The sequence below is a fragment of the Pantherophis guttatus genome, chromosome 1 (assembly GCF_059756535.1).
Source record: "Pantherophis guttatus breed Tessera chromosome 1, ASM5975653v1, whole genome shotgun sequence".
NCBI lineage: Eukaryota > Metazoa > Chordata > Lepidosauria > Squamata > Colubridae > Pantherophis > Pantherophis guttatus.
The window spans coordinates 149,913,480-149,938,224 of NC_142063.1; the positions used below are offsets into that span (position 1 = coordinate 149,913,480).

The following is a 24,745-nucleotide window of genomic DNA, read 5'->3' on the forward strand; positions in this document are numbered from 1 at the left end:
GGAGGGGGGAAGCCCCCCTCCCTCCCTTGCATTCCTCCTTCTCCCCACAGTGTTCATCTAGCTGCCAGGTCACAATTCCCTGCTGCAGCTTCCAGGACCAGTTGCTAGGCAACCTTCCCCACTCCCTTTGCTGTGCAGCATGACTGCTACTGGGCCCCTTTACAGAGAGCAGGCAGAAAAACATGGTTCCCTACTTATATGAAGGAGTAGGCTACCTTAGTCTTATCTCTCCAGCCCCTTTCATTCCAGACAGCCTTTCTTTAATTTGCTCGGCTGTTGCCTCCATTTATACGAGTTTTTTTTTAAAAAAATTCTCCAGGTGGAGAGACGAGCGCAGTGGAAGAAAATGTGATGAAAAGCATTTCTTCCTGCTCAGGTTATTGATTTGCAGAGTCTGCTCTATGATCTGTTCTGCCTTCTTGCAATATCTGATAGGATTGTTTTTCCTTTAAGATCCATTTCGGTTTCGTTTGCAAAGAACAAATGTACTCCTTAACCTACATATACGCTTAATTTTCCGAATGAGACATTTCCAGACAGATTTTTAGATCCATGCCCCCCACCCTTTCTCCAATTATGTAGGGGCAAAAACTTTGTAGGGCAGGAGAAGCTGAGAGGGAAGCATCCATCTCACAATCCTAGTGAGGTTTATGGCTAACTGGCAGTTTGGATTTAGTTTTGGCTTGAGATTTATTCTAATGCTCTTGCAATGTAATAGTAAACACCAGTAGTTCAGGGTCAGTTTCTTGTAGCACTGGAATTCTCCAAGTTTGATTTTTGAGTCACGCACATTTTCATGATCCTTCCCATTGATAATGGCATCAATGGAGCATTTCTGGGGGATTCTTGACAGGATTCTTCAGCATTATTGGTTTGGTGTGTACTTAGATGCCATCCTATCCAAGTATGCACAACAAGCAGGCAAAGCAAAAAGTACAATCCCTAACAACCAATTAACTTCACTTCTCCAAAGCTCCTGTGCTGAAGGTGTTATGTAGCAGAATAATGAGATATCTGCATCTCCAAAACCAAGCTTGGAGAATGGTAATATGCTAGGAGCCTATTTTGTGAAGATTGTTTATGAATCAATTCTGCAGTGAAAAGGCACTCAACAGATATTTAAACTCTTTCAGAGCCCGAGAGATCTTGACTCACGCAGTTACATAATGAAAAAGAGGTTAATAATAATATTCATAGCAGTTCTTATTAATGTTATTAATGCATGCATCTTCTACAGTTAATTTTTCTCTGACCACACTCTTCTGTCCTATCCCCACCCACCCTTTGTATGTATATATTCATAAATCACAGCAACACTTCATACTGCTGATGAAGCAGGCAGAAGTCTGCACAAAAATAAGCCTTAACACATTTATGTCTTTAAAGTGCCATAAAACTCACTGATGCTTCTTTGGCAAGTAGATTAATAGAGGCTATCCCTCTGTAAGCAGTAGATTTATTTAAACCACCATAGTAGGCAAGATAAGGGATGCCTGGAGCAACAGTGGCCTATGAATAAGAAAAGCTTGTAAAGTTAAATCTTATTAGTATTTTACATAATTTATCTCTTGTGGTTGATATTTGTATTTAACTTATAGAATGCACTGTCATAAGGTGTGGCAATATTCCACAGCAACCAAAATTTCTACTTAGTGGCAATATACTTAAGTCTTAGGTGCAAAAGACAGGCTGGAAAGATGAGATGAGGATTTCTGATACAGTAGTACTTATGTAGTCCTCATCTTACATAATCGTTTGAAGTTATGATGGTACTAAAAAAAGTGACAACCAGCCTCTTATGACCATCTCAATGGTCCCCATGGTTACATGATCAAAATTTGAGTGCTTGGCAACTGGTATGTATTTACAATGGTTACAACATCCTGGGATTACATTATCATCATTTCCAATCTTCCCAGGGGGATTCCAACAAACAAAGTCAATGAGGGAAGTTGGATTTACTTAACAACTATGTGATTCTCTTAATGATTGCAGTATTCACTTAACAACTATAGCAAAAAAAAAGTCTTAAAATTGGGTGCAATTCACTTAACTGCATTGCTTGGTTATAGAAGTTATAGTCCCAAGTGTAGTTGTAAGTTGAAGACTACCTCTATTGAGACAGGATTCTGGTCATTATGTCCATACTGATATACCTAGCTAGTAATGCTAGGAATTAAACCATGGCATCTGGTTTTTCACTGACTTGTATCCATGTTCCCATATCCAACCCAAGGATAGGTGGCTTTTTCTGGGCTATAGTCAAAAAACTGGTGGACAAAACTGTACTCTTCTTCATTGATTGATCACATTTCTAAACTAGCCATCTCACCTAAGTACAATCAAAATATAAAAAGTGGTGTAAAAGCATAAATAAAACAAAGTTAAAAGAGAGTTAAGAACAAAGTTAAAGTAAATTTTAAAAAGGTGAAGGGGGCACCATCACCTTACCAGCCACCCACAGAGCTGAATATCACTCTTCGACGCCCATGCCAATTGACAGAGCCAGGTCTTAATACTCTTTTAGAAGACCAGATGAGTGGGGGGCTCTGTCTCACTTCCAAAGGGCAGGAGAAACAGCGAAGGAGATTCTCTTCCTGGATCACACCAACTGTAATTCTTTAACTAATGAGTTGTGCAACATACCCTCCCTGCTTGACTAGGGAGGAAGGGATGATGCATTTAGGATAAGACAATTCATTAGATAGTCTAGTCGCATGCCATGAAGAGCTTTAAAGGAGATAACCAACACCTCAAATTGAATTCAGAAACAAACTGGCACCCAATCCATATTACATAGCAGACAGGTTTCATGAGTTTATTTCATGTAGATTTACCTTTAATCAATATTGTTTTATGTTATTATTTATTCCATTTGTATAGCTGCCCATCTTATCAAGTTACTCTGAGTGCCAAGCAACATTTTAAAAAATAAAAGCAATTACAATAATACAACATATGCAACAGCTGAGAATAAATCACACTTCATAATTACTAAATTAACAGAGAAACCAGTTCCTATGGACAGTCAGGTTCCCAGATATGGGCACAGAACCAGGTCTTTAGGGTCATACAAAAGGTCATCAGCATTGGAGCCATCCTGACCTCCAGAGGCTGAATGTTCTATAAGACAAGTGCTTCATCGAAAAGCTATGTCTTCTAGGTGTCACCAACAGGCATTCTTTGGCCAATGGGATCGGAAACATGTGGATCCTGACCAAATCAGACAGGTAGAAACAACTGGTAGAGAAGTTGTTTAACTTCAAATAATTGTTAATCGTAATGATAAACATAAACTTGAGTTAAACTTGATTTGAGATGACCTGACTTGACGAAGACATCTAAGAAGTTTGCTGTTGATCTTTTCCAAGATACTTTAGTACTTTTGCTTTGTCTGTTGCCTCCAGCTCTGGCATTTACTTCTGGTTTCCTGGCCAAGTGCTAATTGGATCCAAGCCTGTTCAATTTCCAAGCTCAGACAAAATCAGACAGACACTTCTACCTGCAGGAACCAATATTAAAATTTTATTTATAACTTTTGCCATTTAGAAGAAAAAAAGTATTTTAAGTTATGGGTGGAGGTGAATAATCATTTTGGAAATATAGTACAGGTAGTCCTCGACTTACAACAGTTCATTTAGTGACTGCTTGAAGTAATAACGGCACTGAAAAAAATGACTTATGACTGTCCTTCACAGTAACAACCATTGCAGCATCCCCATGGTCACGTGATCAAAATTCAGATGCTCGGCAACTGACTCATATTTATGACGGTTGAAGTGTCCCAGGATCATGCGATTGCCTTTTGAGACCTTCTGATAAGTAAAGCCAGACTCGTGTGTTACTAACTTAACAACTGCAGTGATTCACTTAACAACCGTGGCAAGAAAGGTCATAAAATGGGGCGAAATTCACTTAACAAATGTCTCACTTAGCTACAGAAATTTTGGGCTCAATTGAGGTTGTGAATCGAGAACTACCTGTGTGAGATTCATTTATGTTGTGGCATTTTTCAAAGTTGGTAATGATGAAATTGGCTATCATATAATGGGTACATATATGAGGGAGTAGGCACAAATATGCATTTAAAATCATGAAGATATTTTAGGAAGCCAAAGGTTCTCATCTGTTTTCTGGTAATGTAACATCTGGGTACATTCTAACCAGGATTCAGTCATACCACAGAAAGCCATCATCTTGAGCGGCATCTTTAGATTGTGCCACAAGGGATAGGATTGGAGACTATAAAAAAACACAATGCTCTCTCCCTTGCCTCACCAGCCCTCTGTAACACCTCTCTTGGAATTCCAGCACCATTAGTACTAAACATTTGTTCCTCAGCATTTTTAGCAATGTTGGATGAGTAATTCCATCTGGAGCTGTGGTTTAAAATTCTCAGGTGGCACAGCACAAAGATCACCAGACAGGATTCAGCAATGATTTTCTTCGCACTGCAGCTCCTAAATTAGATGGCTGCAAGAGAATCTAAGTAGGTGGGCAAAGAACAAGAGCTAACCAGCAAAATTTAGCAAGGTTTACTCTGCTCAGAAAAAACTCCTCCTTTGTTTCACATTTGGCTTCTGACTCCACACAGGATATTTTTTGTTAACTTGCACATTTAAAGTATATTTCCAGAGCAGCTTGCACTTCTTCCAAATATCCTGCTTTTATGTTTTGTCTCTAAGAAATTGTGATGTTTTTCGACAACCACTGCAGATCAGACACCTCCAGAATAAAGTTTATGGCATCAGTGAGCAACAATACAATATTGCTTGGTCATCCATTGCTTTCTATTGGGTATTCAAAATAGGCATACTATTTTTTAAGCACTGTTAATGTCTCTGTGATGTGAAATTCAAATTCTTGCAAGTAGAAATGCACAATTAGAATTACAGGTAGTCCTCAATACATTTGAGCCCAAAATTTATGTTGCTAAGTGAGACACGACCTTTCTTCTCACAGTTGTTAAGTGAATCTGGCTTCCCCGTTGATTTTGCTTGTCAGAAGGTTGCAAAAGCTGATCACATGACCCCAGAACACTGCAACCGTCATAAATGTGAGTCAGTTGCCAAGCATCTGAATTTAGATCACGTGACCATGGGGATGCTGCAGTGGTTGTATGAAAAATGGTCATAAGTCACTTTTTTCACATATGTTGTAACTTTGAATGGTCACTAAAATGAGCTGTTGTGAGTTGAGGACAACCTGTATACTGCTTTTGATTTTTAACCTAAAAGAATGATAGGGTATTGTGCTATTCTTGCCGAAAAAAATCTTGGAATATTTCCCCTACAGCTAAAATGCAATTACTAAGCATTGAAAGTGATTCTGTGAAGAGACCACGCTTTCCACTCTTGTTTTGACTTACCATATCTTCATGACTTAGATTCTTGTGTTTTTATCAAATGAACTACAGGCAGAAATTTAGCAGGTGCACCTTAACCGTACTGTACTGAATGAACATACATCCTTTATCAGAAATTGCATCTGCTGAATTCCAACCTGCAATGTATCAGCTAAATAAGAGTTAGTGATAAGCTGACAAAATTCCTTGTCTATTAAAAGTTGCATGCATATGCACTGGGGACAAAATGAGGGGGAAACCATAGATATAAGTCCATGGATGGGGAAGACATGTATGTAAATAATTATTTTTAAAAAAAAAAATTAGTCCCATTCCCAATACACAGACAAACACACCACGAAGTATTTCCTTCTGTTATCTACTTTGAACACAAGCAACATATTCCTCTTCAACCTATACCTAAAAGGCACATGCGAGAAAACAGGACATACATTATATTCCTCAAGCAGCATTTCATATTCTGCTAAGTACTGTTGCAGATATTATTTATTTCAATTTATATAGCTGGATATTGCAGAATCTATTAGCCAAGGTATTCTCATATCTCTCAACACAGCCATTGTGCTGGCTGTACCACACTCTGGGTTCCCATGCCAGATGGTAAAATACATCTTTAAGGCTTTTACAGAAAGCCAGCAGGGTAAGGGCAAATCCTATCTCCAGAGAATTGTTGTCCCATAAAATGGAAGACACAACAGAAATGGGTCTCTTGCTCGGCCCCATCACACAATAATCCCTAGGTGACTGGACCTGGAATATGCCAAAAGCATTACAGGAATTTCAGTGAATTCATTGGAAGCCACTATGGTCTTCCTGCAGTTCAAAGCAGAAATAGGAAATCTTTTATTGCAAGGTCCTGTGGTAGAGGCATTGCATATACACAGATATCGATTTGGGGAAAATGGTGACATGATGGAGTCCATCTTGTGCTCTTTTACTCAGCTGATGAGCTCCAGAAAAGACCAGTAATCATTCTAGGATACCTGTGTACTCTATAAGAAAACCTGCCAGTGATTTCCTGATGATGTTGTTTCTTAGCAGTCAGACAATCTGGCTATTATACTGGAAAAGCTTCTTCTGTAATGAAATATTACTAGTCAGGTGCAGGAAAGGTATGTTTGGCTGAGCTTGATGGAGAACTGAAGGTGAATAAAGCAATGAGCCAGGCAACTGAAAGTCATTTAGAACTAGTACTAATGTTCATTTAGCTATTATAAATGAACTAAGTTAATGTTGGGTATTTCAGAATCCATAATAAGTACTTTCTCCCTGGAAATAAATCCTCCCTGGGAGCTGAATCATTAGCTGAGGCTGCTGAGGAATGTGGGGAAGAATGTCAATTTCCGAGAAAATGAGGCAGATGTTTGTGGAAAACTGCATAAGGAGAGGTGCAGAGTCATTGTGTCCATTAAAAAAAAAAGTGGTCAGCCTTGGCCCAAATCTTAACCACCCCTCAAGCAGGAGAAAAGCCATCTCTTTGCTGTATGGAAGACAAAGGGCTAGTCTGGATATTACCAATCAATTTTTGTCGCACAACCATCCTGCTTTATTTGGAGAGAGACACTCCCAAACAGTTCAGTATTCCTCATAAAACTTTCCCATCTCCTCTGTAAGCCTGTTTAGAATTTCACCAACATTCCTTTAAGGACAAAACGTTCCAATTGCTGCCCGATGCCTTTTAAGTGGTGAGCTATTCATTTGAAGTTTTTGCATGTGTTTTTATTTTTCACAGAAATTGGTGCTAAATTATATGGAAATTACTAGTCATGGATAAATATGAATTGATTGCCAACACAGCAACCTGGAGGTCTTAGGCACAGCTGGTCTTTCCCACCTTTTTTTATTCTCCTCCTGTTTCACAGTTTGTTGACATAAGCATTGCAAAAACTGTCTTGTCAGGAGATTCAGAAATCTGAGCTACTTGTTTTCATATTTTTATTATATATATTTTCTTGGGTCATTTAGGTTGGCCTTACTAAAACTATTCTCTTTTATAGAGTCACCTGAGTGTAAACTCCAGAGTACTTAATGGGACATATTTACTGAGCAAAGATGGATACTTTATATTGTAAATCACTATGCAAAAACTGCTAGTTGTGCTGTACACCAGCTTTTATTAAGATACAAGAAGTAATGCAAAAAACTGCATTACGTGATAGGGGATGGCATTTGAGTGCTTTTTATTTCATGTATTTTGGCACTTTAAGGCATTTTAAGATTTACACATTAGTGAATAGCTGTATATTTTAAAATGTGCAGGCATGCCAATGAATTATTGTCGTATTAATATTGTAAATGGATTTGGGTGTAACATTTAAAGCACACCCAGGATTTTATTGATTTCCCATCAAAGATTTAACTTCAACTACTTTTGGTTAATGGGAAAAAAACATTTGAGACATTCAAATAATAATACTTAATGTAAAGTATCCATGTCAAACAGTATTTTAAATATTGTTTTCAAGATACATTTGTCTGCCACACCACTGATTCTTCATTTTGTTTTGTACCAGAATCCAATGAAATCCAATGAAATAGCCAGGTACCTATTCTCACCTTGCCCCTCATTTCCCCACATCATCAGGAGAGAGGATTTGGACAAAACTTCCAGATTCAAACCCAGTATGAAAATTTGCATAGTTTCTTTGGACTATATCTGAGATACAAGGCTGGTCTTGTTCCTAATATTCACAGTCTGCATTGTTGGACTTAGCATGTTGTTTGTGCTTCTTGGCAAATGATAATAGAATACAGGTAGGTAGTTGTTGACTTATGACCACAATTGAGCCCAAAATTTCTGTTGCTAAGTAAAACATTTGTTAAGTGAATTTTGACTCATTTTACCACCTTTCTTGCCACAGAAATGTTGTGAATCACTGCAGTTGTTAAGTTAAGGAAATGGTTGTTAAGTGAATCTGGTTTTCCCATTGACTTGGCTTGCCAGAATGTCACAAAAGGTGATCACGTGACCCCGGGGCAGTGCAACCGTCATAAATATGAACCAGTTGCCCAAGCGTCCAAATTTTGCTCACATGATCGTGAGGATGCTGCAGCAGTTGTAAGTCTGAAAAATGGTTATAACTCACTTTTTTCAGTGCCGTTGTAACTTTGAACGGTCACTACACAAACTATTGTAAATCGAGAAATACCTGTGGAGAATAAAGTAAGTTCTCATTGGTATACACGACACACGACAAATTTACGTTTTGAGTTGTCATGCAGGATCAGTCATATGATGATGAGTTATGCAAGCTGAACACTATAAGCACTTCTAAGAAATCTCGTTTCCTTGGGTAGGAAAATGCCATTTCAAGGCAATAAATAGAGAGGAAGAAGATGGGTAGGATTTTCAGCTCCATTCCTCTGCTAAGCCACTTTTGGTTCAGTCAGTCCTGCCCCCATATCTGAAATAGATTAGAAAATAGTCAAAGAAGTTTAGATCAATTTCTATTTTAAAATGGAGTTTGAAGAGTTGAGACTGGTTGTCTTAAGGAATTCTTTGTAATAAAAAAAATAAAAAAAATAGTACAAATATATTTTGGCAATATTTATTGATTTAGCATATGGCATATCATACATGGACTAACAATATATATATTAATATTTCCCCTAGATTAATAAAACAATGAAATATAAATGTTAAAAAGATCTGTTTTCAAATACCAATGTCTAGGCCACTGAAGCGCAGCATCATTTATATCCGTGATGGCGAACTTATGGCATAGGTGGCACACGGAGCCATATCTGTGAGCACACGAGCATTGCCTAGCTCAGGTCCAGTGCGCATGTGTGCGCTGACCAGCTGATTTTTAGGCCTTCTGAGCCCACTGGAAGTCAGGAAACTGGCCGTTTCCGGCCTCCGGAGGGCCTCCGGGGGGGTGGGGAAGGCTGTTTTCGCCCTCCCCAGGCTCCAACAAAGCCTCTGGAGCCTGGGGAGGGTGAAAAACAGGCCTACCGGGCCCAATGTGCCATCGCGTGCCAAAAGTGGGGGTAGCGTGTGGGGTCATGCGCACATGTGTGTGAGGGGGCAGGACACATTGAATTATGGATGAGGGCACGCGTGCACATGACCCCCCCCCACGCTCCCCCTGCTTTTGGCACCCAACAGCAAAAAGGTTAGCCATCACTAATTTATATATAAAAAAAAAAGATACTGAACCGGTAGATGCTCTCAGCTTACATGATCTGATCTATAGTTTGATGTGGGACCCTGCAGTCACCCTGAGGGGAGGAAACTATGCCCCATTTATAGAGTGAGTCCTGGCAGAGACCATGTGAGGTGCAATTCCTATTCAGGATTGTCCATTGCTTGTGTGATAGCTCTAAGCTTGGCACCTTTTTTGTGGGGTCATTTATATGTCTCCCTATGTCTGGATCAGTGGTGGGTTTCAAAAATTTTTACTATCGGTTCTGTGGGTGTGGTGTGGTGGGCGTGGCATGGCTTGGTGGGCGTGGCATGGCTTGGTGGGCGTGGCTTGGTAGGCGTGGCAGGGCAAGGATACTGTAAAATCTTCATTCCCACCCCACTCCAGGGGAAGGATACTGTAAAATCACCATTCCTTCCTCAATCCAGGGGAAGGTTACTGCAAAATCACCATTTCCTCCCGATCAGCTGGGACTTGGGAGGCAGAGAATAGATAGGGGCGGGGCCAGTCAGAATTTTTACTACTGGTTGTCCGAACTATTCAAAATTTCTGCTACCGGTTCTCCAGAATTGGTCAGAACCTGCTAAAACCCACTCTGGTCTGGATGTTCAGTGACGCATTTGGCTTTCCATAGGGAGTCGATGTTAAAGTTGCTGGCAGATGTTGTGAAAGTGCCAATGGGATTTGAGTCTTCTGGCTGATAAATGAGGAAGGTCGGCGGGCATTGATAGGAGTGATTTTTCTGTATTCTGTCACAACTGCCTCTTGCCTTCATAAAGCTGATGGTGCTATATGGTGCAGAACAGGAAGCCAGCAAGTTGGAGTGATCTAGCATCTAACTTACTAGTATGGCAGCTGTTAAGCCATACAGGGGCACAGTATTTTGTTCCAAAGTAGAGCAGCTCTAGTGCTGATGCCCTGGGGGTGGCAGCTGAGGCTCCCCATTTAGTTCCACATAATTTCTAAAGTATGTTGTTCCTAGTATTGATTTTTGCCACTGTATTCTCTGGATGTATCTTATAGGAGAGAGTTTGGTCCACTGTTACTCCAAGGTACTTGGATGGAGATTATAGGGAAGTAAGTTGTTTAAGTAGACCTTTGGGATTTCAAATGCTAGTTTGTTGTTAAGGTGGAAGCACATATATATTGTTTTGCTGGTGCTAGGAGTAAGCCTCCAGTCAGTGAAGAATTTCCCCAAGATTTAAGATCTTTGGACAGGAGACTGCCTGCCACCTCCATGTGTTTTTCTTGTGCTGTTGTGGCCAAGTCATCAGTGTATCCAAATTTGCATTCCCTTGTTGCCAGCATAGCTAATATATATAAGTTGAATAGTGTAGGTCAGAGGTGTCAAACTGGTGGCCCGCAGGTCGGATGCGTTACGTGCATGCCACGCCCACCCCAGCTCCACGAAGAGGAAAAATTTCACAAAACATCACATGACGGCAATGTGACACAGCAAGTTTAACACCTGTGGTGTAGGTGCTGTTACAGAGCCTTGTGGGAAGCTGTTGTTTAATCTTCATACCTTACTTATGTTGTCCCCCATTATTATCTGTCAGGACCTATCACTCAGCATGTTATTAATCAGTCAATGGAGATTTTTGCAGGGGGTAATATACACAGTCTGTATAACAACTGTTTTTCCAAACTGTGTTGTATGCTGCACCTACCGTAGGTCTACAAACACGACCATGGTTTTTAGGTTTTTGACGATACTAATCAGGCAGGATGAAAATATCCTTTAATATCAACATAGCAGTAAATATTCTTGCTGGTTTGTCCTACACTGAGTTTTTGGGTGCTCTTAAGAAATAATAGGTCTGTATTTCTTGCTCATCCCTAACTGTCAACTGTTGTCGTTGAAAAACTTTTGCCATAACAAGTAGGTATTCACATCGATAGCAAACAAACGCAAACCATATCTGGACTTGATCAATTTCTGAATCATGTATAGCGGGGGTATCAAACTAGTGGCCTACGGGCTGAATGTGTCACACACAGGCCATGTCCACTCCAGGCCCGTGAATGGGAAAAATGTCATGAAACGTCATGTGACAGCAACGTGATGCCGCGAGTTTGACACCCATGATGTATAGGAATAGTTTCATTCTTTTTTGCATTGACCAGACTTACTTTGAATACTGTTGTTTATTCTGAGTATCACAATTGAAAAATATTTAGACTCGCATAGGTCCAGAGAGGGGCAAGAAAAATGACCTGGGAACTGGAAGCAATTTCCTGCAATAAAAGATTAAGGGAGCTAGATATTTATAAACTGTTAAAAATGATTATGTGAAGATGGGGAGGGTAATAGCATTTTTCAAGTAACTGAAATATTATTATCCTGAAGGCCATAACTTGTATTTTATTGTTCCAGAATATGATCCATGAAAACTTACAGCCAAATGATGGAACCAGCATAAATTTAAATTAGCATCCTTTATCCAGATTGGGGAACCGGTGACTTTCCAGCTAATGCTGGATAATTAGAAAGCACCCTCATTTGTGGCCATAATGGTTAGACCGCCTGCAAGTTGTAGTTCAGCAACATCTCCAGTCCTCATTGTTTTTCATTTTCCAAAGCATCTTTACTACTGCTGGGCTTCTACTTTCTTTGACCACTGATCAAAAAACAGGACATGTGTTTGTTCATACAAAAATCCAGGCAATTTTTCTCTCTTACTAGGAGGGAATATGCTGATGTGCAAATACATTGTTGTCCAACACTTTTAAAATTATCCCTGCAGAAATAAGCACATATGAAAAGACTCAACCACAACTCCCATAGAAACACCAGTCCATACATTAATAATTACTTGGCCGTTCTATGTAATTCTTGAAAATTGATTACCATGGAGAAAAACAGCTCCGTAGCCTGGAATGCTAATTGGATAGCTCCGAGAAGGACTTAGGCAGAATATTGAAGCCTCTTTTCAAGGGTGGTGTGGTGTCCTGTCCCCTTTGACTGTGATCTATAAAATTCCATTTCTGATCTGCTATGGAAGCCATCATTTGTCGCCTCACTTTATCCTTATCCTTCTTCTGCCCTTGCCGTGCTTTGTTGTCAAAGCAACAGGAAACAGAGCTATACAGAGGCACACAAGCATGCTAGTTTGTTCCCTAACCAACCAGAAGCTGAAGGAAGTGCAGATAAAAATCAATAAGGTGTTTTGTTCACTGATATACTCGAAAGGCATGTTGTGGCATCACATCTACTTCCTGGATCTAACAGTGATGATTTCAAAATGAACTTCAGGCTCCATGCTGATTTTAAATCTTGCAGGTATTGAACTTCTGTAGGATTTTTGCCTTATAACTGAGTCTAGTCCCTGATCTATTTAATTTAAGGTGATCTATCTAGCATTCTTTCTCCAGGTCTCAAGTAGATTTTTCCTAGATCCAAGTGAAGATGCTAAGGATTGAATGGGGAACGTTCTACAAAACTACTTGTTCAGCTATAAATGTTTCGTTTCTACACTTTTTAAAAATTCTGGAACCCTTGAACTAGGAAGTATGCCATTTGTATCAATCCTAAATGTGTGAGTGTTTCTTTAATGTATAAATTACAAGCAAAGGGGACCAATCTAGTCTGCCACCTTGACATGGTGGTATTTATCCCTTGTTATGATCTATTACAGATCAGTCTTTTTGGCTAGACCCATTATTTGTATTCAGAAAAAAAGACATGCGTCTGAGAATACACATGCTCTCTGCCCTCAATTGCAATAGCAGGGTGTAGTGCCTTCAATCTTGATCAGAAACCTAGCAGGATGCAAAGTATTTAAGTCTTCCTCTCCCAAGGTCTGTAAATCCTTCTGAACTTGCCATTTACTTTTTTAAAAAGCTATTTACCCATTGCTATAAGTACAAAACAAGCTGCATCCAGTTTGGTAACATACATTTCTCCAGTCTGGAGACATACCATATTATGAACTGCTTCATAATAACTTACTGGTCCAAAATCCTACTTAATTCCCAAGTAGATGTGGAAAAAAAACACCAGTTTCAAGAAAATAGCATATATACAACAGGAAATGGAACATAACAGCATTGCTGGATTATTCCAAAGCATCATTCTCATTCCTCTAGAAAACCCCCAAAGTATGCTCATGTTTCTCATCCTCTGGTATTTGGAGGCATATCATCTGTGATCTTCGAAAAAATAGTATGCCTAACTATTCATGTTATAATCTTAATGATCTTCAGGAGATATCTTTTAGAGGGCCATGCAAAGTGCTTTCATTAGGAAGCACTAAAATTTATCTCTTCCCACTAATGCTTTACAACTGCGTCTACAATCTTGATTTTACAGCAAAATAAAAAAAAAAATGTTTTCCAACTCCAATGAGAAAAAAGGTTGTAAGTTTGCACACTTCTGTGTTCCTAGTATCTGTACGGCTGTAAGAAGTAAAACTGAGTTGCTTGCATCGTAACATGATCCTACAATAAAACACAATTTTATTGTAGAAAAGTTAATATATTTCTGATCTGAAATAATAAATGGAGCTCCTATCATCATGCTCCCAGCTGACCAGCTATCTTTTGGCTCTTTTTAAAAATAATTTATCAATGTTAATAAGTGCTAAAATTGGGCCTATGCACTCCATCACCAACTAGCTTCAAGTGATCACTTAGAGAGGTCTTGGGCTGGATCTTGGATTGAAAGTTTGTTTGTAAGTGCAGCATGACATGGATCACTCTGAGTTGAGCTAGTTAAGTTTTAACTCCTGTTCATTTGAGTTACAAAGCTATCGAAGTTGTTCACTATCGTGATAAGCTTGGAATGCAATTTTGACCATTTGACTACTTGAACTTTATTGGATGACCCTAGATTTTAATATTATGAAACAAGCAGGAAGCTTTTCGTATTCCCATATTTACTAGTTGAACCATTGTTAGATGAATAATAAAAATACTTATTATTTTAATACCCACCCTTTTGCTTTCTTTGCTGACTCCTTTATGTTCTAAATATTCTAAATGCAATGAGGAGATAAGAGTCAATCCTCATCTGCTTTTCTGTTGTATTAGACTTATGGTTCCCAGTAACATTGTTAGGGCTGGTCCATGTTCCTTTCTTGTCTCCAGGTGCCATTTGGGGGGCATCAGGTTAAGCCAGAAGTGATAAGGCCTGTTGAAAGATGGGAGCTTATTTCAGTAGCTGTGAGTGTGTGGCAATCTTGGCTCCTGTTCAGTGGTGGGTTTCAAAAAATTTTACTACTGGTTCTGTGGGTATGGCTTGGTGGGAGTGGCTTAGTGGGCGTGGCAGGGGAAGGATACTGTAAAATCATCATTCCCTCCCCAATCTAGGGGAAGGTTACTGCAAAATCCCCATTTCCTCCCAGTCAGCTGGGACTTGGGAGACAGAGAATAGATGGGGGTGGGGCCAGTCAGAATTTTTACTAACGGTTCTCTGAACTACTCAAAATTTCCGCTACCGGTTCTCCAGAACTGGTCAGAACCTGCTGAAACCCATCTCTGCTCCTGTTCCTACACAGTTAATATATGTTGATGTTATTTAGACCCACAACAATCCTGGCTGGTGTAGCAAGAAGACTTTGCTAAGGAAAGTTTTCAGGATTGGTTCTGCCCCCCATTCTCTGACTGCTCTGCACTATCAAGCCCCCAGAGATACAGTTGCAGGGACATGCTAAAGAGATGCTGCACAGCAGTTTCTTCCTTCCCTATGGTGGGGTACGGCTGACCCTTTGAAGAACAAGCCAACCTGGTATGCCCAGAGAGCTACTAGAAGAAAAGAAGGGGGTTCTGTCAAGTTTGGTGCAGGAAGAGTTTTGTATGTAGTGAGAAAGAGGTGATCTCCAGCCAGGTGGAAAGTTAGCTTAATTAGAAGCATGTTAAGGTTGTTGTTGTTGTTTTGTATTTAAACTATTACATGAGTGGAAACTTTATTTTGGTGTCTATGGAGATTCTCAGTCATCCAGGTCATGGTTGTCCCAAGGGTGCTTTTTCAAGAGGCAACTGGACTATCTGGTTTTTCTTTGAAGATGCTTCACTTCTCATCCAAGAAGCTTCTTCAGCTGAAGAAGTTTCTTTTGGTGCATTTCATAAAGTTGATTTTTGTTTCAATTGGCCAGTTTCCCCTTCTATTGCCCATCTCAGCTGGGCTGAACTAATGACCTGACTTTTTTATTTGGTTTCCTTTCTGTAAATCCTTTCTGTAATTAGCCAAACTTGTGTGGGGTGAAGATTTCCCTTCCATCCTCTCTGGGTTCCCCCAGAATGCTAGTGTGATGGGAGAAATCAATTTATAATGGTGGGGAGTGGGAATGGTATCAAGGAGATCACATTTTCCATTCATTGATCATCCATAAATGTGGTTACCTCAGAACAGAAGGGGCTGGTTCATGAGGGTGGCTTCCCCCCCCCCCCCCAGTATACTTCACATCACACAGTGGTGGTGTGTTAGCAAGAACTGGTGACCACACACCATGCTCAGATAAGATTATTTTTTATGTTAATTTTATTAAATATTACAATTAAAGGATAAAAACTAATACATGCTAATAAAAGAAAAAATAGGAAGTCCAGAAAAGAAAAAAAAGAAGAAAGAAAAATAGAAAAGGAAGAAAAGATAAAATATAGTAAATAAAAAGAAATAAATTTATAAAGAAATGTCTTTCTCTTTCCTCATAACAAGTATAAACAATTTTAGTAACTTAATCAAGTTTCTCTTAAACTATAACAAATGATCTTTTCTTTCCTTATCCCATCTCTTATCTAAAAACAAATCCTTAAAGTTCAGTCCTGGTCAGCAAAAATCTGTTAAGGGTTACTAGAGACAGCAACATATCTATTTTAATCTTGGTTAAATAAACTAACTTTATATTCTTCTTTTCACTTTTATCAATCTTAACTTTTAGTCCCTTCAACTAATGTCCTAGAACTTGTTTTCTTTTCATTTTTGTCATTGTCCTTACAACTGTTTCATTTCTTACAATTATTTTGCTTATTCTAATTTCTAAACAAGCAACATGGCAAAGATTAACACATCATTTGGATTAGATTTTTTTAAAAATCAGCAAGGGCATGAAGAAGCATGAACCAATTCTCTTTTCCAATCTGGAAAAATAAAATGTATACATTTGTAAGCAAAAAAGCATTAGTCATAAGAAAGGGTTTGGTTATCCATCCTCCAGACAACCTCCTAATTTCATAAAGGATTATTTTTTAAAAATGACGTCGTGTATTAAAGCAGGGAATCTCAAGGATCCAGGCCAGATTTCCAGTTACTATATATTATTGCAGCTCCTTGGGGAAGAGCACACAACTGAGTTTGTTGGTGACAGTAACAGCCTCCAGCTCACTAAATTAATGAGACTTTTCAGATGCCTTCGGTGATTGTGGTTGCAGTGCTAAAGTAGCCCTGAGGTGAATTCCCTTAGTTTTGGACTCCAAAATATAAATGTTTCTTTTAAAACAATTAATTGATTGATTCAGCCAATTGGTGAAATAGGTATGTGTCTTTGTGCCTTCAAGTCAGTTTTGACTCCTAGAGACTGTCTGGTCTAGTCCCTGTAGTTTTCTTAGCAAGATTTCAGAAGTAGTTTGCCCTTGTCTTCTTCTCAGGGCTAAGAGAGAGTGACTGATCCAAGGTCGCCCAGCTGGTTTTGTGCCTCAAGCAGGACTAGAAGTCATGGTCTCCACCCTCTAGTCCACTACACCAATTTGCTTGGTAAGATGTTAGCTATGTATTCCCAATTTCTTGGGATGTATTCTTCCTGTGTCAGTTATATTTTTTTCATGATCTGACACAATGCATTCAGCATCTGCCAATTTATGTCAGGAAGCTTTTAATACTAGTTAAAACCTGGCCAGATGCCCTAAGTAACAACTAAGATCAGTGCTCATGCTACAAACAGAAAAGTTTAATTGGGTGTGATCTGTGGACATATTAACTGATGTATTTGGGGTGTAATATTACTGCCTTAAAATTTTGAGACTTTGTTTTAAAGTGAGAGGGATAAAAGTTGAATATTGGTTTATCTGCTTATGCACAAAAAATGTTCTCCTTTCACCAACTGCCCAGTAATTCAGAAAGATTACTGACTGTAATTGTGATATCAGAACACACACAACTAGGTTAGAGAAGAGCTAATAGCTACATTCGCTTGCCATGATAAATATATTTAGTCTTTTCATTGCTTATGTTATGCAAATTAGCTAATTTGGTTGGGTTATTGTACAGTGTACTATTCAGACCAATATATGAATCCATTTAGTAACCAGTTAAGCACATTGAGTGAATGTAGAGTTCTGTATTTGAATTTTAGCAGTTTGTAACTCAGTTAGTTAAACCTGAATAAATCATATTTTTATCATAACAAGATATGTATATAGAGTGATATGTTATACGAAGGAGAAAATGGAATAAACAGAATATTGAATCTAACTTAAACATTTGCAGAGGAGATCAGTTGGAATCAGTGGATCTACTAGATCCAACTTAAATGTTTTCAATTTATGGTATCCCGATATATCAAATTAATCATATATTTTATCACTTTTCCACCACATATTGCCTTTTACTCTTAACTTTCACTGACTGAAATTAGGCAATAAGTTTTCCAGGGTAGTGCCCTGTCATTAGCTTAGATCTAGATAAGGGCACAATGTCAATTCCCATGCAAGATTGATCTTATGATTTGGTACCAAAATTGTTGAGCAACTCCAGTGATAATGGAGTTCTAACCATGGAAAAATTACATCTATTGAAAAATTCCATGGTATTACTGCTTTACTTCTATAACAATTATCTGAGTTCTAATTGGAGAGATATTTATCCACCCCATTTCCCACCGTCTAGGATCTGGTCATAGTAGCATAGTTGTTAGCAAAGGAATATGCAGAATTGCTGGTATGTCAGCATTAGAAATGTTAAAGACAACAGAGGTTTGCCATGGGAAGAGGGCTGTATAAACCAAGGAATACCAGCAATTTATTATAAGGGTACAGAAAATATGTTTCGACTTAGGCTAGAAGACATAAAGTGAGGTACTCACTTAATATCCTAGAATTATTGTGATCAGTTATTGGCTGGCTGTACTCTGGCAGTTACAGATATATAAATATGCCTGTGCTTGTCATGTTCTAATCATCAAATATATCAGTATTTTATATTTAATTCATACAGACAGAAATGCTGGCATTTAGAAGTGTCCTAATAAAATATTCTGGCTGTATTTACACAACATTGTAAACTAAAATATGGTTGCTCACTTGTGCTGCGGATTGCAAACAAAGCTGCTGTATATTATCATTTTAAAAAATAGGAAAATAATGTGTTCGGTGCAGAATGTTCCTTACATCATTGTCAATGCATTGCTGTTCATAAGAAAGCTGATTTTCCTGAGAATGGATTTGATTTGTTTAAAAGATATAAGAAAGAGGAGGAAAACTGATTGCTAAGAAAATCAATAAATAAATTGACAAGAAAGCCCTATTCTCCCATTTGTACCCTAGCCATCCCTGAAGAAAATAATAAGCAAGTATTTCTGTGTTGATCCTGAGAGCATGACACTAATTTTTTTATATGTTTTTCTGTATTTTAGCATTTTTTTATGCATGGGGCACAACTGTAATTAAGAGCTGCAGGATGAAAAGATGGCACAGTCAGTGCTGGTACCACCAGGACCTGACAGCTTCCACTATTTTACGAAAGAATCACTGGCAGCTATTGAACAACGCATTGCCGAGGAAAAGGCGAAGAAGTCCAAGCAAGAGCGCAAAGATGTCGATGATGATGAAAATGGACCAAAACCAAATAGCGATTTGGAAGCTGGCAAATCCCTGCCCTTTATATATGGAGACATACCTCCGGGGATGGTGTCTGAGCCATTGGAGGACCTGGACCCATATTACATTAACAAAAAAGTGAGTCCTCTGCTGGGATTTTAACACAGAATTTGGGAGGAGGGAAATTCTGCAGAGTCCTCTTTAATCAGTGGATTGGAGGACAACTTCTATACTTCAGATTATTATCTCCTAAATATGGATTACTACTTCCGTTCATTTATGCTCACAACTAAAGCATCACTTGGGGAAAATATTACAATACTGTAAATATGTTATTTCACACCCCCGCCCCATTATTGTGAAGCAGTTTTATTATATCTTTCGTATTCGCACATCTGGAGGAAAACAATTGGAAAAAAAATATTTAACAAAAATTACATGACATTTGCAACAAATCTTAACTTTACAGAGTCAGTGTTTTTAAATGATTGAATCTGTTTAGCAATTGCCCGCTGGCCTAGTTCTTCTTTTCATAGCAGTAAGGATGTAAATGTTTGACTTGGTTTCTGTACTATCCTACAGCTATCTGGGTTGCTGTTAGATCTGTAGCCTTAGAACCACCTGACTCTGACTCTGCTGTAAAAAAGAAAGGAAAAGAAAATATATTTTTGCAGGCAGAAAATCTTGCTTTCAATTTAACTAAAATTAAAATAATTCTTTGGCCTGGTCATCTCCAGCTTGTATCCTTCACATGCTCATCTTCCAGAATTCATAGCCAGAAAGGAGAAGGTCAAGCTTTTTGGGAATTTTGTATGTTAACACAGCATTTGGAAAAGGCCACTGTAAGCCTTAAGAGCAGAACATTATTTTTTTTTTTGTAATTTCTTCTATAAGAAAATATATAAGAACAGCAAGATACTGGTACATGTTTTTATACCCTCAGAAGATGTGTATCAAAACTTGCTCAATGAGTAGTTTCCAAAACTTCATTCCGCTTCTTTATTCTGAGTAGAGCCCTTTTGCTAATGGCTAAACAAAAAGTAAAAGTTAAATAAGCTTCCTGTTTATACAACTCAGTTAGTAGGATGTTTTTTTAACTCCAGAAGATTGGAGTTAATCTTTTTAACTCCACTGAATAGAACAAGTAGAAGGAGTTTTTAAGCATATAACCAGGCACATAATCACCCCAGCAGACATATTTTTGACCCCATCTTTAACTTAGAATAATTAGTATCTGATCTGGATATGGATGACATTAGACTGAGTCCTTTAACATGGTCAAATCATTTCCTGGTCCAGATGACATTTTCACTGCTCATACCCACTACAGGGTATATGGGCCCATGAAGAAGGTCTTCCTGAAGATCTAATGAATCTTGATTGATTCTGGAAGGTTCCTGGTAAGTTTCATATCATCTGTTAAGCTGTTCCACTGAGTGCCTGGTGGACTTCTGGCATGAGGTGGTAATTGGGATGTTTGGTATGATTCTTCCCAAGTAGCCTCTTTCTATATTGGTTGATACTGGGATTGGAGTTGAGGCAGTGGTGGATTTCAAAAATTTTTATTACCGGTTCTGTGGGTGTGGCTTGGTTGGCATGGCTTGGTGGGAGTGGCAGAGGAAGGATACTGCAAAATCTCTATTCCCTCCCCAATCCAGGGGAAGGTTACTACAAAATCCCCATTTCCTCCCAATCAGCTGGGACTAGGGAGGTAGAGAACAGATGGAGGGGGGGCAGTCAGAATTTTTACTACTGGTTCTCCGAACTACTCAAAATTTCTGCTACCTGTTCTCCAGAACTGGTCAGAACCTGCTGAAACCCACCTCTGACTTGGGGGTGTTCTTTGTTTTACTAGGACTTATGGAACAAGACATGCAACAATTGAAGTGTCAGTGAAAGGAAAGTAAACTAAAATGTAATCCGACTGAGCTTGAATATGAACTAAAGGTAGTTCTCACCATAACTGAACCCAAAATCTCTGTCCCTAAGTGATGTGGTTATTAAGTGAGTCATGCCCAATTTTATTATCGTTTTGCCATGGTTGTTAAATGAATCACCACAGTTGTCAAACAAATCTGCTTTCCTCATTACCTTTACTTGTTGGAAGCCCCTTGGGTAGGTCACAAATGGTGATCACATGATTCTAGACATTGTAACCATTCTAAATGCATGTCAGTTGCCAATTCTGATCACATGACCAGTGTTTACATTTTTTAAGTACTGTCATAACTTTGAATTGTTATTAAATGAATGATCGTAAGTCAAGGAATGCCTGTATAGTCAAGCCCACTGCCTGTGACTTTAAGTGTGGGGAGGAACTTGTTTAAATTTGACTGCTTCCTAATAGAGAAATAGGAGCTGGAGAAAGTCTTGTGACTTATTAGTACAAGATTTTGCTATTAACATTGCTCACGTTCTCTGTAATCTTGATTATTCAATCAGAAGTGTGTGCCTGAAGCGCCACCAGCAATATTATCTAGGACTCCTTTTGATCTGTGAGCTCTGATGAAGTGACTCGGGTGCTCATATCCTCAGTTTGGATTCAGTTATGGAATGAAAATGCATTTTATTCTGGTGGATGACCTTCAACACTGAGGGAATGCATCCATTCTGGTATTTTTATATCTCTCAGGTGTATTTAATACTATTAGCCAGGTTATCCTGCTAGACTGTCTAGAGGACTGGGAGTTAAATGTGCTGCCTTTTATTTTCTGAGGGAGCAGGTCCAATCTATGATGGATGGGGAATAGAAATCAGCCCATCAGGTAGTCACTTGTGGATAGCCTTCCTCTGCTGCTGTTCATTATATACAGGAGACTGTGATTGATTCATTGGGAGTGAGATATTATCAATATGCAGATGATACTGAATTTACCATCTATCTACATCTTAGTAGAATAACGGTAACTTTAAAGTCATACCGATGGGTCCTAGTTCATGGATGAGAGCTACCTGGAGACTTCCTGAAGATTAAGAAAACGCTGTATCTGCTATATGCCCCAATTTATCAATTCTACACAACAAATAAAACATCTTTGCATAGGTTATATAAAGTTTTTCTTCACTTCTTTCAATGGGGAACACAAGCACAGTTCCCCTATCATATGCTAACAAAATACAGAGTATGTCCTGAAATTGCTGGAATTTGGTGGGAACCTGAAATGGAAAGCAAAATATGTTCACTACAATTTTTCCCAAACTCTAGTAAAATTAGAGCGCCTATCTGCATTTATTGGATTTGCAGAACACTCCACATATTGCATGGGTACATTTTTACAGATATTTTTAGGAAGCATAACAATTTTTTAAAAGTATAACCACACTTACAAGGTGAAGTATAAGCATGGTGCACCATATATATCATCTATTCTTTAAGAAGTTTTTTCAGATATACAAAGTGACCAAGTGCAGCTTCACAAGAACACATATAATACCTTTTAGTTGTTGAGACTCATGTCCTGATTAAAAAAAAAAGTTTTAACGAGCTTTCCTTATTTGGCAGTGAAAAACTCTGCAGCATTACTGGACTTGTCTAATCCATTGATTTCAATAGATTAAGATGTTGGGAGTGGGGAAGGAAACCGCTGGGTTACTGATGCTGAAGCTGGTGAGAAACTAGTCTACAATTAAAGCCATAGAAGAAAAGAGCTTTTCTCAGGCTGTCAAAATCTAGGTTTTGCTCCTGAATTTAGTGTACAATATTTAGATTTTTATCTAGTTGCATAAGTCTGGTTCCATGTTAAAGTATCTGTTTAGTTGATGAGCCCTCTTTGAATCATAAATAGATATGATTGAACAAAATTAGATAGGGGGCCAGACAGATTACCTTCTATATTTGTAACTGCTACTTTAATAAAGTCTTTTGTATATATGATAGATAGACCAATGCAGAACCCATTTTACAGGTTCTGAATCCAATTTTCTCCATTAATTCTGTTGCTTTTTTTCTAGACATTTATAGTATTGAATAGAGGGAAGGCAATATTCCGATTCAGTGCCACATCTGCTGTGTACCTGTTAACTCCTTTCAACCCTCTTAGAAAAATAGCTATCAAGATTTTGGTACATTCATATCCTTTTCAAGTTCTTAGCTCACAATGATTGAAATAATGCTATTTCTGTTTTCAGTAAATTGACTATTTAAACCATGGGGTTTGTTGGTTTGTTTGTTTGTTTGTTTGTTTGTTTGTTTGTTTGTTTACTTCCTGCTTTGCCCTTTTCATCTTCTCTTTTTGCCTCTTACCCATTTCTTTATTTTTTATTTTATTTATTTACCCATTTCTGCCAATGTTGCCCTCTACCCATTCATGAAGTACAGAGCTTTAAAAAATAGATGTTAAAAAGCCTTCCTTTTTTTCTTCTGTTTTTCCCCATGGTTTCTTCTCTGCAGCCTTTATTTCTCTTATCCTACTTTTGAATTTTGTTTTATTAGACCAAACACCGGTGATTTGGACTCTTGACCCTATGATTTTTAGATGGTTATCAGGAGCTCCTCAATAAAATGAATAAGGATATGCACCTTTTCTTAAAATGAATTCATCTGCCAATCGTTCTTTCCCTGCAGTGAGATAAATGGGAGATTTGTCTTATATTGGAAGAGCCATTTCCAATTCCTGGGGCTCTAATTAGGCATATCAAGGCAAATCAAATTTCCACGTGAGTGTGCCTCTTGAAAAATATCCCTGCATTTTCTGCTAAATTCTTGGGATCCATGCTATATATAAATTGATTTATTAGATATTTCACAGTTATTTTCAGACAGTTAAAAATATAAATTTGGAGCAGTCTAGGAGTTATGCCTGTTGAAACTCATGTATTACTTGTAAGATGCTGCGTTCTGTATTCATTCAGAATACAGGAGGATGTCTCCTTGTTATCCACTGCATAAATGACGAACGTTCAATAGATGTTCTAAGATGCTCCTTGTGTTTTGTTCTGTATATTCTAATAGCCCTTAAAGCACTGCATTGTGACTCAAGGCTTTCAAGTACAGCTTGACTTTTTCTATGAAAAAAAATATAGTTGAAGTTTGCTTTATGTATATGTGCACAAAAGTTGTACAAGCATTCAGTACAAACTTGAGTCCAAATAGTAAGTCTTTATGTTTTCCTTTTTATACAAAATTAACAATATTCTTTTTCAGGTAGAAAGCACTGGTATGTTTTCATGTAATTTTAATATGAGCCTGTAGTACAGTGGACTAAAGCACACTGTTATTAATATCTGCTGCTTGCAATTACTGCAAGTTCAAATCTCACCAGGCTCAAGGTTGACTCAGCCTTCCATCCTTTCAAAGGTAGGTGAAATGAGAACCCAGATTGTGGGGGCAATAAACTGACATTGTATAAAATATACAAAAGTATGAAGGCTATTGCTTAACGCATTGTAAGCCGCCCTGAGTCTCCGGAGAAGGGCGGCATATAAATTAAAGCAAAAAAAAAAATGGTATAATTACTCTGAAACTATATTTTGATTGATCTTG

The 24,745-nt window shown here is 38.3% G+C and overlaps 1 protein-coding gene and 1 long non-coding RNA gene across 2 annotated transcripts in view; one reads left to right on the forward strand and one right to left on the reverse strand.

The window, feature by feature from the left end:
* LOC117670994 (sodium channel protein type 2 subunit alpha-like) overlaps nucleotides 1-24,745 on the forward strand; it is a 112,764-nt gene that overhangs the window by 30,907 nt on the left and 57,112 nt on the right. The window contains exons 2-3 of the mRNA XM_087881996.1: nucleotides 19,080-19,401; nucleotides 23,215-23,333. Of these exons, the coding sequence (XP_087738122.1) occupies nucleotides 19,132-19,401; nucleotides 23,215-23,333 (389 nt within the window). The 5' untranslated portion in view covers nucleotides 19,080-19,131. The remainder of the gene's footprint in view (nucleotides 1-19,079; nucleotides 19,402-23,214; nucleotides 23,334-24,745) is intronic.
* On the reverse strand, nucleotides 11,809-12,557 carry LOC117671001 (uncharacterized). Its single transcript, XR_004592744.3, has 2 exons — nucleotides 12,362-12,557; nucleotides 11,809-12,251 (listed from the first exon to the last, which is right to left on the reverse strand). It is a non-coding gene; the product is annotated as an uncharacterized LOC117671001 (long non-coding RNA).